We start from the raw sequence: 15,536 nt of genomic DNA, 5'->3' as shown, positions 1-15,536 counted from the left end.
AAAAAAAAAAAAAAAAAAAACTATTTAAAAATTTAAAAGTACACTTGAGAATTAAAACTGAAACAGGTTTTTCCAGCTGACTTGCCACGTATGCTCAGGTATGTGCTGATATGCCTCATTAACAACCTAGAGACTGAAATGGCAAGAAGCATCAAATACACTCTGTTCTTACCTTTCTGATGTTTTTGCTTGTTAAGTGGGAAACTAAAAAATTTCTACTGTCCACTGTACTGGTACTTTGAAAAACAGGCTTTCTCCCAGCACAAAACCCAGGTCAGCCTCACACAAGTAGCAACCAACAGGCCTGTCTCTTGACCTCTGTTTATAGCACAAGCCTCCCACAGGTCCAGAATTATTTTTGCCAAACCAGGCAGATGAAAGGGAGTTCTCATGTATCTGTAAATGAGTAGGAAGAACTCACATGGGAACTTCATTTATATCAGTGGACTGACAGTAGTAGGTGTGATCACTAAGCTTTCTGTAAGTAAATAACATCTGCTTTCACTTTCTGTTGGATAAGACTTTGGAATTTCAGAATTTTCTTTCCAAGATGTCATATTAAGAATGATTTTTATTACTTAGTGGCTATGTGACATTGCTTTTTAGAACAAATATATGAGTTTTGTGTAGACAATTCATTTGCCTCCCTTAGGGTGACTCTTGTAGGATTTGTTTCGGGCTTGTGGGGTTTAAATTATTTTGAATTAATGGGCTGGGAATATGCAAAGAAATATGTAATTAATGAAGTAATATTAGCATCCCAGTTTTTAATGATGTTTACCACAACTAGAGTTCTGGATTCACTGAAAAAATGAATTTTGGTCTACATGTAACAAACATATTATATTCCTCAACTATAATGTTTTAATATTTCCTAATAGTATGACAACATCTCTAATGCCTTTAAATTGTTCTTTGGACATAGAAAAGAACCATGGACCCACAGTACATCATTAGATGCCCTTGAGACCAGATGTACTTTGGAATTCAGAGTTTTTTCAGATTTCAGAAGAGAAATACACTCTGTGTAACATACATTATGTAACACTCCAGACTCTGAAGCATTTTCTAAAGCAAATATATATATAAACATTTACATTAAATGGACCAAATAAAAATTATAGTTATCACCAAGTGAGGTATGGCTTTGTTGCAAAGCTTTTTTTAAAAACTTTTTGAATGTTGGAATTAAATAAGTGTAATGCCATATTAAGAAGCTGCAGTTTTTCACTCTAATGGTGCTGCCTCCTCTTATTTTTTTATATTACTCCGACAGTTTGTTAGAAAGTTTTCCCACTAAACTTTAGTTATACAAATAAAGAATTTGGGGTTTAGAAACCTGTCATCCATTGCAGGCAGACTGACGTCAATACCAGATGGGCTGTAAAACCTTTTGTTTGTTTTTAAGTTTGCCTTGGAAGATTATCATATTCTGGCTTTGTTTTCATGGGATAGCTCGTTGGTCTTTTTGAACTTAAAATCATCTGCTAGTGGTATGTTCTGGCAGTACTTGTTTTGTACAGAAATAGCTGACTGGCTTCATTGGTGTAGCTTGCTTGGTAGTAGGCTGTGTTCATGCCCTGAAGGAGGCATAGTTACTAACACTTTTGAGATTATAATGTTCTGCCAAAAGAATCTTATACACTGTACGGTTTCAAAAACCTCTTTCTCTTAAGGTGTGGTAATTCTAGAGCAGGAAAAGCAGCAGTAATTTATGCTTTAAATCTCACCACTTTCAGGGACTACCGTTAAGTAGTCAGAGTTGGACGTTTCTCCTTGCGTGTTTATCTCTTGAGTAGATAGTATGTTAGGAAAACGTCTTAAGTTGTTGCTGTGTGTGATTTTGGTTTGGCTCTTGAGTATTGGATCTACTCAGTGACAGCTTAAATCCCACATCATTTTACATAGGAATACTGTGTGGCTTAGATTTACCTTTTAGTTTTGATTGTGTGAAGCATAATTTTTTATTGTTTGTACTTGGTTCATTCGATCATCTGGAAGAAAACAGACATAACTCAGTCACAAAGATGAGGATCCTTCTGCTTTTTTTTTTTTTTTTTTTTTTTTTTTTTTTTTTTTTTNCCCGAGATAAGAGTCTTGCAGTGTCATGCAGGCTGCAATGCAGTGGCGTGATCTCGGCTCACCACCACAACCTCTGCCTCCTCGGTTCAAGCGATTCTCCTGCCTCAGCCTCCCAAGTAGTTGGAATTCCAGGCATGCGCCACTGCACCCAGCTAATTTTTATGTTTTTAGTACAGACAGGGTTTCACCATGTTGGCCAGGCTGGCCTTGAACTCCTGAACTCAGGTGATCTGCCCATCTCGGCCTCCCAAAGTCCTGGGATTGCACACATGAGCCACTGTGCTTGGTTCTGCAGTATTTACAGAGTTCACAGTATTTTTTGGTTGGCAAAAGCATTGTAAATGTCTTGAAAGGCTTATATTTGTATAGAAAACGATAGCTGAAGGGTGTGATCATTTTTTTTTTCTTTTTTTTTTAAGACAGAGTCTCACTTTGTTACCCAGCCTGGAGCACAGTCGTGCATTCATTGCTCACTGCAGCCTTGAACCCTTGGGGTCAAGCAAATCTCCCACCTCAGATTCTGGCCATGCCTAGCTAATTTTTTTTGTTTTTTGTAGACACAGGTCTCACTTTGTTGCCCAGGCTGGTCTTAAACTCCTGGCCTCAAGCCATCCTCATTCTTCTGCCTTGGCCTCCGAAGGTGCTGGGATTACAGGCATGAGCCACCATGCCCAGCCTGATAAATTTGTTTCAGAATAAATCAGATTACTTAAGAATTTGCAGGCAATAAGCTTTGAATTTGGAAATACTTTTCAGAGTGAGAATTGGATTTTCTAAAAGTGAACTGTAAACTGAAAGTTAGGGGAGCACATCTCATAACATCCTGCACACAGATAATTTATTTAAACTGTTTTGCTTTGATTTCTCCACCAGTGTTTGGGCCTATATGAGCTATGAAATGCTATCCTAAAAGTAGTGTTTTAAGACCCTTTCTTTCTTCCATTGAGTTTTTACCCCACCTTAAACAGAGACTCTCTTGAAAGAAATTAGCCTGCTGTTCTTAAAGCTCTCTGTAATTCATTTCACTTTGCCTTGTTTTAAATTTACTTGAGAGTCAGAATAAATATTACCAGACTCTCAGAGAGTAAAAACCATCTCCCCCAACACACACACACACCCTCTCTTTTGTTTTCAGAAATACAAACTTTGCATAATTGGTTCTCTTTTCAGAGTGTCCTGTGCAACACAACTTTCCTAGTTATATAATGCACTTTTCTTACCACGCATGTAAGTGAAAGCTTACTTTAGTCTGACTTGATATTTAGAGAGGAAGATGCCAGTTGGGAAGAAGCCTGTCAGTTTGTCGAGCCTGCCCATGACAGGTGGGGTGCGGAGGAGCTTCTCTGGTGACGAAGAGTTGACTCCTCCTCCATATCGAACCCTTCCAGCACAGACAGCCCCGGAGGCCTTCCCACCTCCCAGCACTAGCCGAGAGTTCAGTCCCAGCCTCAAAACAGGTAATTAGTCACATCAGCACCTCAGGTACTTCAGAGGGTAAAAGTACTGGGTAGGGTGGTGGGAGACAAAGCATGGTCTGGCATGACAGATGCTGACTCATTGAATTTTTTTTTCTTTTTCTTTCAACTAAAGAATTCATTTCACTAGTCCTTAATAGTCACTTCACTAGGACAAAACATCAGGGAAGGATTTTTACTTTGTTATGAAATACTTCTGAGCTTCAAATAAGGGTAGTTATAATTTCAAGTTCTAGAATTGTGAGACAACTTGTAGTATTTCATGGTTTTGAACATTCCTCATTGCAGAATTGTATGTGGCTTGGACCTGGTGATAAAGTGTGTCATTAGGGATAAGTCTGTCTGATTAATCAGACACAAAAATGAGGCCTTGTTCATAACATTTCCTAGTGTCTCGTCCATGGAAAGGATGTGTTTTGAATTCCAGTTTAATTTCAGTTTTGGCTGAAATTAAAGTGATCACAATTTTAGTTGAATAACAAATTTGGAAATACGATACTTGTATTTTATTATTTCCCCAAGTTCATGATCATATGTGTAGAGTGATTAAATGGTAAATGAATTTGTTTGAGTTTAATTGGTTAGGCCAAGGTAGTAGATTGTAAGGAAGACTGCAGAAGGTTTTGCCCTTTGTAATTACTAAGAACAGGCTTGGTATTATCATAGGGTCTGAGAAGGACTTCACTTACGTATGATGAACTTCAGGCATGAGTGTAGATCAGATCATACAGCTTCAAAGCCAAAGTTATACTTGCCTTGGCATATGTTGTCGTATGCTAACTATTGCTTTTAGACTAAAGTGTTTGCTCTAATCAGCATTCTGTAAAAAGTCTTACATGTTGGAAACCTAGATGGGACTTGTTACCTAGCTCTGTTTTCTTCTCATTCATCTGTTTGCTAATATTTTGCACCTAAAAGGGTTTTCCTGTTTGTTTCTGTTGTTGGTTATTTGGGGTTTTTTTGCCATTTTAGGATGTGTTCTTTAGCTTTTGCCTCCCTCACAATGTATTAGGTCATCTTGCCCCTTCCCAATCTATTTCTCTGAAGATCACTGTGATATTCTCATATGCAGAGGAAACTACTTCTTTTGTATGAAAAACAAATTAGGATTGTAAATCCAGTGTTACCTTCTCTTTAACAGAAAAATGCTCAAAGTCTAAAGAGCATTCCGATTTCTTTTCTTGTCTGTTTAGCTTTTTTCCTTTTGCACTTCTGTACAAAATAGTCTGGTGTTAATTAAGTATGGCTATTGCGAGTTCCAAATGTAGTTGAGCTTCTATTGCATCTTGGATGTATTTTCTTTAAGCATGAGGCTGATTTTGAAGATGTATCTCACATTTCATGATAGGTTACTGATTCATTTAAAACAGAACTTCTGGCACTGGCAAAACCCTAGCATTTGGCGTAAATGTAAACTACCTGGTCCCCTTTGTAACTTCCTTCTTCCACCGGTGTTTCTGTTATCTTCTGAGCTTAGTTTGTGGGACTTGTGATTTTTCTCTGATGAAACTAAGTAGGGACTACACTGCTACCTTAACTATTTGAAAGCTATCATTTCCTTAGCTGTTGAGAGAGTTTATTATTTTTGGGCTTCATAGCTGGAAAAATGTGATTTCGGTTAGCTTATCTTCTGAAATGTTAGTGATTAGTGTCAACAAAGTGACTTCCTTCTAAAACGGGAGCTAAGAAAAGGCATTCATGTAGAAAGTGACATTCAACCACAGGATCTGTTTTATTTCATCCATCATTTATTGAGAAGGCCTGGAAAGGAGAAATGATTCATGTGAAGATACCAGACAGGCTTTGCTTTAGATTCCATGAAAACAATGAAACTTTGCATTAAAACATTGCACATCTGAGTGAGTGTTTCACCTTTATCTTGAGTGATTTTAGCACATCATTTTCATATTTTAACATAACTAGAAGCATACTCCAGAAATTTGTTTTTAGTAGTAATACATATAGCTTCAGGATATGCTTTAGAATCTCAACTTTTTCTTGCATTTTTTTTAAAAAACATCTGTTTGAATGAAACATGTTTGATCTTGAACCATGACAATTCTTTTCTCATTCATTTAGCCATCCAGTCATCATGTAACAAGATACTGTTTTAATCAACCTTTTATTGTGGGTACTGCACCTTTAATGAAACCTGGGTTTGTTTTCTTGTCCATGTGTATATGTTCTAGGTATTGTTAAAATAGCCTTCACACTGAATCACTGCATGCTGGTTAGAGTTGAAGGATAACTGTTATACACTTGATGTTGTTCCTCATAAAAACATTTTTATTTATATTAAGTAATTTTTTTGATGAAAGGAAGAACCAGCTGCACAGTCTTGTTTGCTGTACCTTTGAACAGTCTGATGGGTGTTTGTTTGCTATGATTATATGCGTTAACGTATTCACTTTTCTGTCTTTGGCCAGTTAAATTTTTGATCACCAATACCAAAACCAGTACCAAATAAATTGCTGTCTCTCAAAAGATTATACTTGGCTGGGTGCAATGGCTTACACCTGTAATCCCAGCACTTTGGGAGGCCAAGGCAGGTGGATCACCTGAGGTCAGGAGTTCGAAACCAGCCTGGCAAATATGGGGAAACCTCATCTCTCCTAAAAATACAAAAATTAGCCAGGCGTGGTGGTACACACCTGTAATCCCAGCTACTTGGGAGGCTGAGGCAGGAGAATTGCTTGAACCTGGGAGGCTTAGGTTACAGGGAGCCAGAGGTTACAATGAGCTGAGATTGTTCCACTGCACTTCAGCCTGGGCGACAGAGCAAAACTCCGTCTCAAAAAAAAAAAAAAAAAGATTATTCTTTAAATTAGCAAGTAAGATGTCAGCAACCATTCTTTTTAAACTAATTGCTTGTAACTAAAATCAAGACATGGGCCAGGCATGGCAGCTCGCACCTGTAATCCAGCACTTGCGGAGACCGAGGTGGGCGGATAATGAGGTCAGGAGTTCAAGACCAACCTGACCAACATGGTGAAACCCCATTTCTTTTTTGAGACGGAGTTTCGCTCTTATTACCCAGGCTGGAGTGCAATGGCGCGATCTCGGCTCACCGCAACCTCCGCCTCCTGGGTTCAGGCAATTCTCCTGCCTCAGCCTCCTGAGTAGCTGGGATTACAGGCACACACCACCATGCCCAGCTAATTTTTTGTAGTTTTAGTAGAGACGGGGTTTCACCATGTTGACCAGGACGGTCTCGATCTCTTGACCTCGTGATCCACCCGCCTCGGCCTCCCAAAGTGCTGGGATTACAGGCTTGAGCCACCGCGCCCGGCCCCTGGTGAAACCCCATTTCGACTAAAAAAGAAAATAAAGACCTGAAGTATTTTTCCAACTGTACTATTTGACTTTAAAAGTTGTAGCAAGGCTGGGTGCAGTGGCTCACACCTGTAATCCCAGCACTTTGGGAGCCCAAGGTGGGCGAATCACAAGGTCAGGAGTTCAAGACCAACCTGGCCAACATGGTGAAACCCTGTCTCTACTAAAAATACAAAAAAATTTGGCGTGGCATCGTGCGCCTGTAATCCCAGCTATTCAGGAGGCTGAAGGAGGATAATCGCTTGAACCCAGGAGGCGGAGGTTGCAGTGAGCTGAGATTGCACCACTGCACTCCAGCCTGGGCGACAGAGGGAGACTCTGTCTCAAAAAAAAGTTGTAGCAATTTTAATATTATTCCACATGATGGCACTGCCTTTGCCTCATGAAAAACTTAAATGACATACTACCTATCCAGATACTCTATTGAGTTCTCATTCTGCTCTAAATTGACTTTTTTTCTCTGTATGAGCAGTTTTCAGTTCACATCACATAATGTGTATCCTCTCACTTCATTTGTTAATGAAAAGATACAAAATAAAGTAAAACGAAGACCTTTTACCTTTGATTTGGAGCCAGATGCCTGCTGGGGCTGTTGTTTACCTAAGTGAGTATTGTGGGCAGCATGGGTGGTAAGCTCTGTGATGGACCGATCTCAAGCTGCCCAGATTCAGGGGATAGTAGCCAGTCAGTTCCCATTGATCACAGCTTTTTAAGGATGCTGCACTCATGTTGCCAAGTCTATCTACTTTTCAGATATTCATGTGAAATCTCTTATTTTGAAATACCCAGTCAAATGCATAAAGAACCATTCAAATGTGTAAAGAGACCAGGCACGGTGCCTCATGCCTGTGATCCCAACACTTTGGGAGGCCAAGATGGGCGGATCACATGAGGCTAGGAGTTCGAGACCAGCCTGGCCAACATGGTGAAACCTGATCTTTACAGAAATACAAAAGAATTAACCAGGCATCATGGTGCACAGCTATAATCCCAGCCACTTGGAAGGCAGAGGCATGAGAGTCACTTGAACCCAGGTGGCAGAAGTTGCAGTGAGCTGAGATCACGTCATTGCACTCCAGTGTGGGTGATGGAGTCAGATTATGTCTCAAAAAAAAAAAAAAAAAACAGGGCCCAAGCAAGAGTGGAAAAAGCAGTTTCTGACTTCTGATTTAGCAGATTCATGTATGTTAAGGAAGTTGGGGAAGAAGGTAGCATTACTCACCATGGGACTAGATTCCAGTGCATATGTTAGCACAAAAGACCACCTTGTCTGTTCTTTAAATTATTTAAGCTCAACTTTGGTTAGACAGTAACTTTTTAAGAAACCTGAACATGGCTGGGCGTGGTGGCTTATGGCTGTAATCCCAGCACTTTGGGAGGCCGAGGCGGGCGGATTGCCTGAGGTCGGGAGTTTGAGATCAACCTGGCTAACGTGGAGAAACCCCGTCTCTACTAAAAATAAAACCAAGTGTGGTGGCAGTTGTCTGTAATCCCAGCTTCTCAGGAGGCTCAGGCTGGAGAATCAGTAGAATCCTGGAGGTGGAGGTTGCAGTGAGCTGAGATCACACCATTGCACTCCAGCCCGGGTGACAGAAAAAAAAGAAAAGAAATCTGAACACATCTCATAGAGGTTGGTAGTTACTGAAACTAGTTTCTGCTAACCTAGCTGAGGTCATTTTCTTTTTTTTTAAGATGGGGTTTCACCATGTTGGTCAGGCTGGTCCTGAACTCCTGACCTCAGGTGATCTGCCCGCCTTGACCTCCAAAGTGCTTGGATTACAGGCGTGAGCCACCACACCTGGCTGCTGAGGTCATTTTCATTAGGAAAAAAATGCAGACAAGCCGCTTTTTGAATGGAAAAGTTCTGTAGGCTTAAGGGAAAATATACAGGGCAATCTTGTGGTACTAGGTAATTGTGTTGAGGGCAGTAACAAGAAGGGTTTATGAAAGAAGATAGGAAAATCTCAGAGTTAAACTCAGCCTAAAATTTTTGCCGAAGTCCCGTTTGGACCCAAAAAGATGAAATTTCTTTCTCTTCATCCTTGCTCGTGGATTAGAAAGAGCCCTCTTGTCACTACGAATTCTGCTAGCATGACTTCTGTGGCTACTCAGAAACCTAAACTCCACCTAAAATACTGGAAACTGAGCCAGGTGCATTGGCGCACTCCTGTAATGCCGCTACTTGGGAGGCTGAGGCAGCAGGTTGCTTGAGGCTAGGAGTTCAAGGCCAGTCTGGGCAACATAGTGAGACCCCCATGTCTTTATATATGTATATGAAACTGAAAAGCAGTTTTCCATGCTAAAGACCTATGGAAACGTGACTATGCTGTTAATTGGTTTTCATTAAAAAGTAAGTTATCAGATAACTCAGGCAGGCACTCAGCCTTGAACTGGCCTCCTGCCATGTCCCACACATAGCTAGGACCATAAGCATTAGCTGCCACACCCAGCTCAGGAGTTGAATGTTCGTTTTTCTTGGTGGGGGGCGGTACACAGGGTCTCGCTCTGTCACTCAGGCTGGAGTGCAATGACAGAATCATAGGTCACTGTAATGTGGGACTAAGGCTTGTACCACCATACCCAGCTCTTTTATTTTTTTCTTTTTTTCATAGAGATAGGGATTTGCTCCGTTGCCCAGGCTGCCACCACATCCAGCCCAGATTTTTTTTTCTTCTTTCATTTCTGGAGGTAGAGTCTCACACTGTCGCTGGGACTGGAGTGCAATGGCAGGATCTTGGCTCACCACAACCTCTGCCTCCCAGGTTCACATGGTTCTCCTGCCTCAGCCTCCCGAGTAGCTGGGATTACAGGCATACACAACCATAGCTGACTAATTTTTTGTATTTTTAGTAGCGATTGAGTTTCACTGTGTTGGCCAGACTGGTCTCAAACTCCTGACCTTGTGATCCACCCATCTGAGCCTCTCAAAGTGCTGGGATTATAGGCATGAACCACTGTGCCCAGATTTATTTTTTATAAATATGTGTTACATCTTTATATAATTTATGGGTGTGTTTTTTTTTTATAGAGATGGAGACTCGTTCTGTTGCCCAGGCTGGAGTGTAGTGGTGTGATCTCGGCTCACTACCAACCTCCATCGCCCAAGTTCAAGCTGTTCTCTTGCTTCAGCCCGAGTATAGGCTCACACCACCACGTCCAGCTAATTTTGTTGTACTTTTTGTAGAGACAGAGTTTCCCCATGTTGGCCAGGCTGTCCTAGAAATCCTGACATCAGGTGATCCACCCGCTTTGGCCTTCCAAAGTGTTGGGATTACAGGCATGAACCACCACGCCTGGCCAATGTATATAGATAATTTTTTAATGTCTCTATTTAACATCAGATTTCTATCTTTTTCCTCAGAGAATATTTTTAATAAAAGTACGCCTTGGGGCCAAGCATGGTGGCTCACACCTATAATCCCAGCACTTTGGGAGGCTGGGGTGGGTGGCTCATGAGCTAAGAGATCGAGACTATCCTGGAAGTGGTGAAACCTCGTCTCTACTAAAAATACAAAAATTAGCTGTGCATGGTGGCAAACACCTGTAGTCCCAGCTACTCGGGAGACTGAGGTAGGGGAATCGCTTGAACCCGAGAGACGGAGGTTGCAGTTAGCCTCCGTCTAAGATGACGCCACTGCACTCCAACCTGGCAAGACAAAAAGTCTCAAAAAAAAAAAAAGGACTCCTTGGGAATAATAATATATTAAAGTCACTTACTGTATTGAGAATTATTAAAGATTGTATATAAGAGGCAGGCCGCAGTGGTTCACTCCTGCAATCCCAGCACCTTGGGAGGCAAAGGCAGGCGGATCACAAGGTCAGAAGATTGAGACCATCCTGGCCAACATGGCAAAACCCTGTCTCTACTAAAATACGAAAAATTAGCTGGGCATGGTGGCACATGCCTGTAATCCCAGTACTCGGGAGGCCGAGGCAGGGGAATCACTTGAACCCAAGAGGCAGAGATTGCAGTGAGCCAAGATTACGCCACTGCACTCCAGCCTCGCAACAGAATGAGGCTCTGTCTCAAAAATATATATATATATATTTTACTGAAGAACCATGCAAGAACTGCATGATTGTTTGTACAGACGTTGACGTAAAAGTGAATACTTAATAATAAACGAAATTCTCTCCCAGATTAGTGAGCATTATTACCCCACACATTTCATTGAAGATGTCCATAGTGCATGTTCCTGATGCAGTATTGTTCCTTTCCAGAACATTCCTTAACTGCTAATATACTTTGAAAATTAAAATTAACTGAATGCTCATACTTCAGGGATTTAACTTTAAGTTATTGAGGAAATGAAGAAGTCTTATTAACTGTAAGGCTGATGGAACATGAAGATTACAGGCAATCTGAGTACCCTAGCGAGACTTAATAGCCCATATGTTTCTCTCTCATTCAGTGACGACATTGCAGCTGAAGGAGGAGTTGCTGGATGGAGAGGATTATAATTTCCTCCAAGGAGCTTCTGATCAGGAAAGCAATGGCTCTGCCAACTTCTACATCAAACAAGAGCCATGAGGTGGCTCAGAAACTGAGGGTGGGAGGGGAAGGATTTTACACAGGACTGATTTATAATCAATCCAGCTGTACAGGGGGCTATTCTACTGGGACATTTTGCTAAACATAGAAGATTTCAGTTCCAGATTTTTCAGGTGGGTGGGAAACTATTTTAGTCGGGGGGTGGGGAAATTTTCGATTTATAAAGATGGACAATTTTTGTGTTGTATTTGAAGCTTTTGAAAGAATTTTGTAATATTTTCCAAGTTTGGATTTATGTGCATTGTTAACAAGAACTGAAATTCTAACTTTTTTGGTAAGATTAAAGTTTAGGTAGCAGGATTGAAGGAAATGATTTAAGAAGGATATAGTCGTTAAATGCAAATGAACTGTCATTACAAATGAACCTTTTTGGTACCTGTTGGGAGATTTTGGGATTTTTAGAAGTTAGGCCAGTCACATCTCCAGCTTCCTTTGCTGCAGAAATATGCAACTGAACTCCTCATGGAGGGGTCATCACCACATAGGTCATGGAAGGGATCCTTATTTCTGCTTGTTGGCATTTTATCACAGCCCATTTTAAATGTTTGTACAGAAATATTTTACATTCTGTGAAAATTTATTTGGAGTTCTATATGAAACTGGAAGAACTCTGGATACTTTTATATGTTCTGTTTTAATTAAAAAAATGATTAAAATTATCCTAACACTAAAGTGTTAAACTGGAATGGTTGACAGGATATACAGGATCTCCATCTACATGTTGAGGGGTTGGGGAAAATGCAATATTGTCCTAAGTTTATTTTGTTTTCCTTACTGAAAAAAAATACCCCACAAAAGGGATTCTGATCATTTCTCTGCCATTTCCCTCTGTCTGTGAGATAGCAACTTGGTATAACTACAACCAAAAAGAGATGGTCTGTATTATCAGGAGAATCAGATTGAAAGTCATTCAAAGCCAAAATAAGTTTAGATTTCAAAATCATTCCAGCTCTGCTTTTATCTCTCCTGGATTTGGTAGAAAACTAATTTGAAAGAGAATTTAATTTTCTTAAAATTCCATATATACACACACACACATACACACACACACACATATATAATTGTCTTTAACTGTATTCAGGATTTGTTTTAATAACCGATTTGGACCATTTTGAACATTCCCTGTTTTAAAATTCACATGGTTTCCTTTAAAAAAAAAAAAAAAAAGGTATACAAGGGTAAATTGGTGAAAGGTTTGCTCTCTGCATTTTCTAACTTTCTACTGAGTTGTGACTGAATGAGAGCGCTCTAGCGTTTACCAGTGAGGTTCATAAACTAAACTCTCAGGAATTAATTGCATCTGTTCTAGAAGTGCTTCTGGGTCTTAGCCTGGCCTCTTCAGAGTGGTAATATTGACCATCTTCTCTGGAATATAGGTAGGGCTAATTAGAAATTAATCAAAATGATTAACCTCTACAGTCCTTCAGCCTATGGAATGCTTTAAAAAATGTTAATGGAAAGCCCCAGGAGACCATTTTAGGTAAGATTTTTGTTTGAATTTTAAAATGCATAGAACGTTAAAAAACCAGCAATTTATTTTCTAAAATATTGCTCTACTTTTGGGAATAATAACATTGGTAATACGCACAGGTTTACCTCATTCTATGCAAGAGGGGTTAATAACATAAGGTTTTGTAATAGCTACTGGAAGTAAAATTTGTCACTTTATAGTGTAAGAATGTATGGAATCGCATGTCACCATTTCTTAGTACTGACTCTTTAGGGGCATAAATGCAGATCACATCAACACAAGTTGATTCTCATGTGTCAAATGTATGTGAATTCAGCTGTTAAATTACTGGATATTTATCTTAACATTGCTGAGAGGGACCTACTGTAAATGTGACATCCTCACACTTCCCATATCTTTAACTTTGAAAAATCTTCTCGCAAACTTAAAGCCTAGAAGTATTCCAAAGCAAGGGTTACAGCAGTCTTTATTCTCAGGCTCACTGAATGAAACCCAGGACAAATTCCACAGTACAGGCACAAGCAGCCTGTTGTATGGTGTACTCTGCCAGTACCTTGGATTTCAGGGCTCCATGGGGAACTGAATTAAACGAGGAAAGAGATGATTTGGAGCCAGTCAGTCCTGGTAATATATGAAATGCTCATTTACAGCCAGCTTTCATAAGCTTCCAATTCTACAGCAAAACCAGGCTCTGAGTGTTTTAGAATTTCCTAATTCATGAAGTGTTTCTTGTCTTGATCCCGTGACCAGCAGTTGAAGGTTGATAAGGACTTTCCCACAGTCTAAACACAACCTAAAGCCCTCTTTATTGTTCATACTAACTCCTGCTGCTGACAAACAAAAAAAATGAATGCAGAGGAGATTTATGTCTTAGCCATAACTCCAGTTGTACAACTCAGTCGCCCCATCCTCCTTTACGGTTCAAAATGTACTGCTGACCTTTGGTTTGTTTTTCTGTTTTGTTTTGTTTTTTTCCTGTTACGATTTATTTGGGGACTTTTGGTAGTTTAAACTCTTTAACCTTTTCCTTGCTGTGTATGAGGAAAGCTAAAGCTGTTATCAACTTCTTATTCTACGATACTAACACGGGTTTTCAGTGTTTGTTTGTTTTTATTATTATTAATTTTGCGTGATGTGAATACCCTCTCCCATCAATATTTGTATTATGGTGCTATATATTGGTAATGATCCTTTAATATTGGGAAGGGATTTTAAAAATACTGTGATTAAACTGGGTTTCTTCCTTTGATTTTCATATTTTAAATAAAGCCACAGTCATTTATACAAAAGAAAAGCATCTGTCCCTGGGCAAATCTTTTGAGGACAGAGTCAGAGTAAACTGCATAAGGTTTTTACATCATTTCTGTATGTATTTGATATATAGATCAATATCTGTACAAATTTAATCTTTTATTTTCTTGGTAACTCGTGATCATTGAGAAAGTGTTTGAAACTTTCTCATGAAATGTATATATAATGGCGTGAAAAATTCCTTTGGAGAAATTTATGTTCCTTTCATTTTTACCAAATTGCAAATTTTCAGCATGGATGTGAAAAGCATTAAAATTATAACTTTGTGTACCAGATGAAAATAATTCACTAAATTCGCCCTTTTTTACACAAAATAAAATGTTAAAGTTAAGCTGGATTTGAGCGGTTCTTTAACATGCTTTGGTTTGGGGGGTTGCTTTTTTCTTGCGTGCCCACTATAAACAGTCACAGACCCCTATGAAAGTTGGTTCAGTCCCTTCCTCTAATAAGCGATAGCAGGCACATGAGTGCTGTGAGGAAGAATTTACCACCAGCTCGTGAGGGAGCCGAGAGTGGTATGGTTAGACTTATGGACAAGGTGCCTTGGCGGTGGACTTTCATGGGCAGGGAGGGAAAGGGCAAAAACCACAGCAGGAGCCAAGGTGAATAGAGACCTATATGGGGAAATTAAATCACCTTAGTTAGAACATTGTGTTTTGGGGTTGGCGTGCTTAGTAGGAGACTTTATTTTTTAACTCCATTAACCTCAGCAGCAAAATTAATCAGATGTAAATAAAGTGTCCCAGCTAGCTCTTGCCCTTAACATTAAAAGGGAATGCAAAAAAAGCCTTCCTTTACCCACAGCTGGCTCTTTGGAAAATTATTCAACTTTTACTGCAGATGCAGTTGGTAGAGATATTTATGAATTGGAAAAGGATATGTAAGATAGTAATGAGATGGACTACGTCTCTTCAGGGATTAATTTCACACTCTAGAAAAATGTAACGCATTTGGCCAGGCATAGTGGATCACACGTGTAATCCCAGCACTTTGGGAGGCTGAGGCAGGTGGTTCACCTGAAGTCAGGAGTTCAACACCAGCCTGACCAACATAGAGAAACCCCATCTCTACTAAAAATACCAAATTAGCTGGGCATGGTGGCACATGCCTGTAATCCCAGCTACTTAGGAGGCTGAGGCAGGAGAATCAATTGAACCCAGAAGGCGGAGGTTGCGGTGAGCTGAGATCACACCATTGCACTCCAGCCTGGACAGCAAGAGCGAAACTCGGTCTCAAAGAAATAAAAATTAAAAAACACATTAAAAATATAAAATGGGGCTGGGAGCAGTGGCTAACGCCTGTAATCCCAGCA

The 15,536-nt window shown here is 40.0% G+C and overlaps 1 protein-coding gene across 14 annotated transcripts in view; it reads left to right on the top strand.

Annotated features, from left to right (window-relative positions):
* MBTD1 (mbt domain containing 1) overlaps positions 1 to 14,555 on the top strand; it is a 77,617-nt gene extending 63,062 nt beyond the window's left edge. For 10 of the 14 annotated variants that reach the window (XM_017540200.2, XM_017540198.2, XM_017540197.2 and 7 more), the window contains 2 exons: positions 3,348 to 3,539; positions 11,303 to 14,555. In XM_017540200.2, coding sequence (XP_017395689.1) covers positions 3,348 to 3,539; positions 11,303 to 11,421 — 311 coding nt within the window. In that variant the 3' untranslated portion in view covers positions 11,422 to 14,555. The remainder of the gene's footprint in view (positions 1 to 3,347; positions 3,540 to 11,302) is intronic. The other 4 variants (XM_017540208.2, XM_017540207.2, XM_017540209.2 and 1 more) reach the window with 2 other exon arrangements.
* The last annotated feature ends 981 nt before the right edge of the window (positions 14,556 to 15,536 follow it).

This window comes from Cebus imitator, unplaced genomic scaffold (genome assembly GCF_001604975.1).
Source record: "Cebus imitator isolate Cc_AM_T3 unplaced genomic scaffold, Cebus_imitator-1.0 Scaffold123, whole genome shotgun sequence".
Taxonomy (NCBI): domain Eukaryota; kingdom Metazoa; phylum Chordata; class Mammalia; order Primates; family Cebidae; genus Cebus; species Cebus imitator.
Note: the sequence above shows the minus strand (reverse complement) of the source record. Positions and strands in the feature narration are given on the sequence as shown.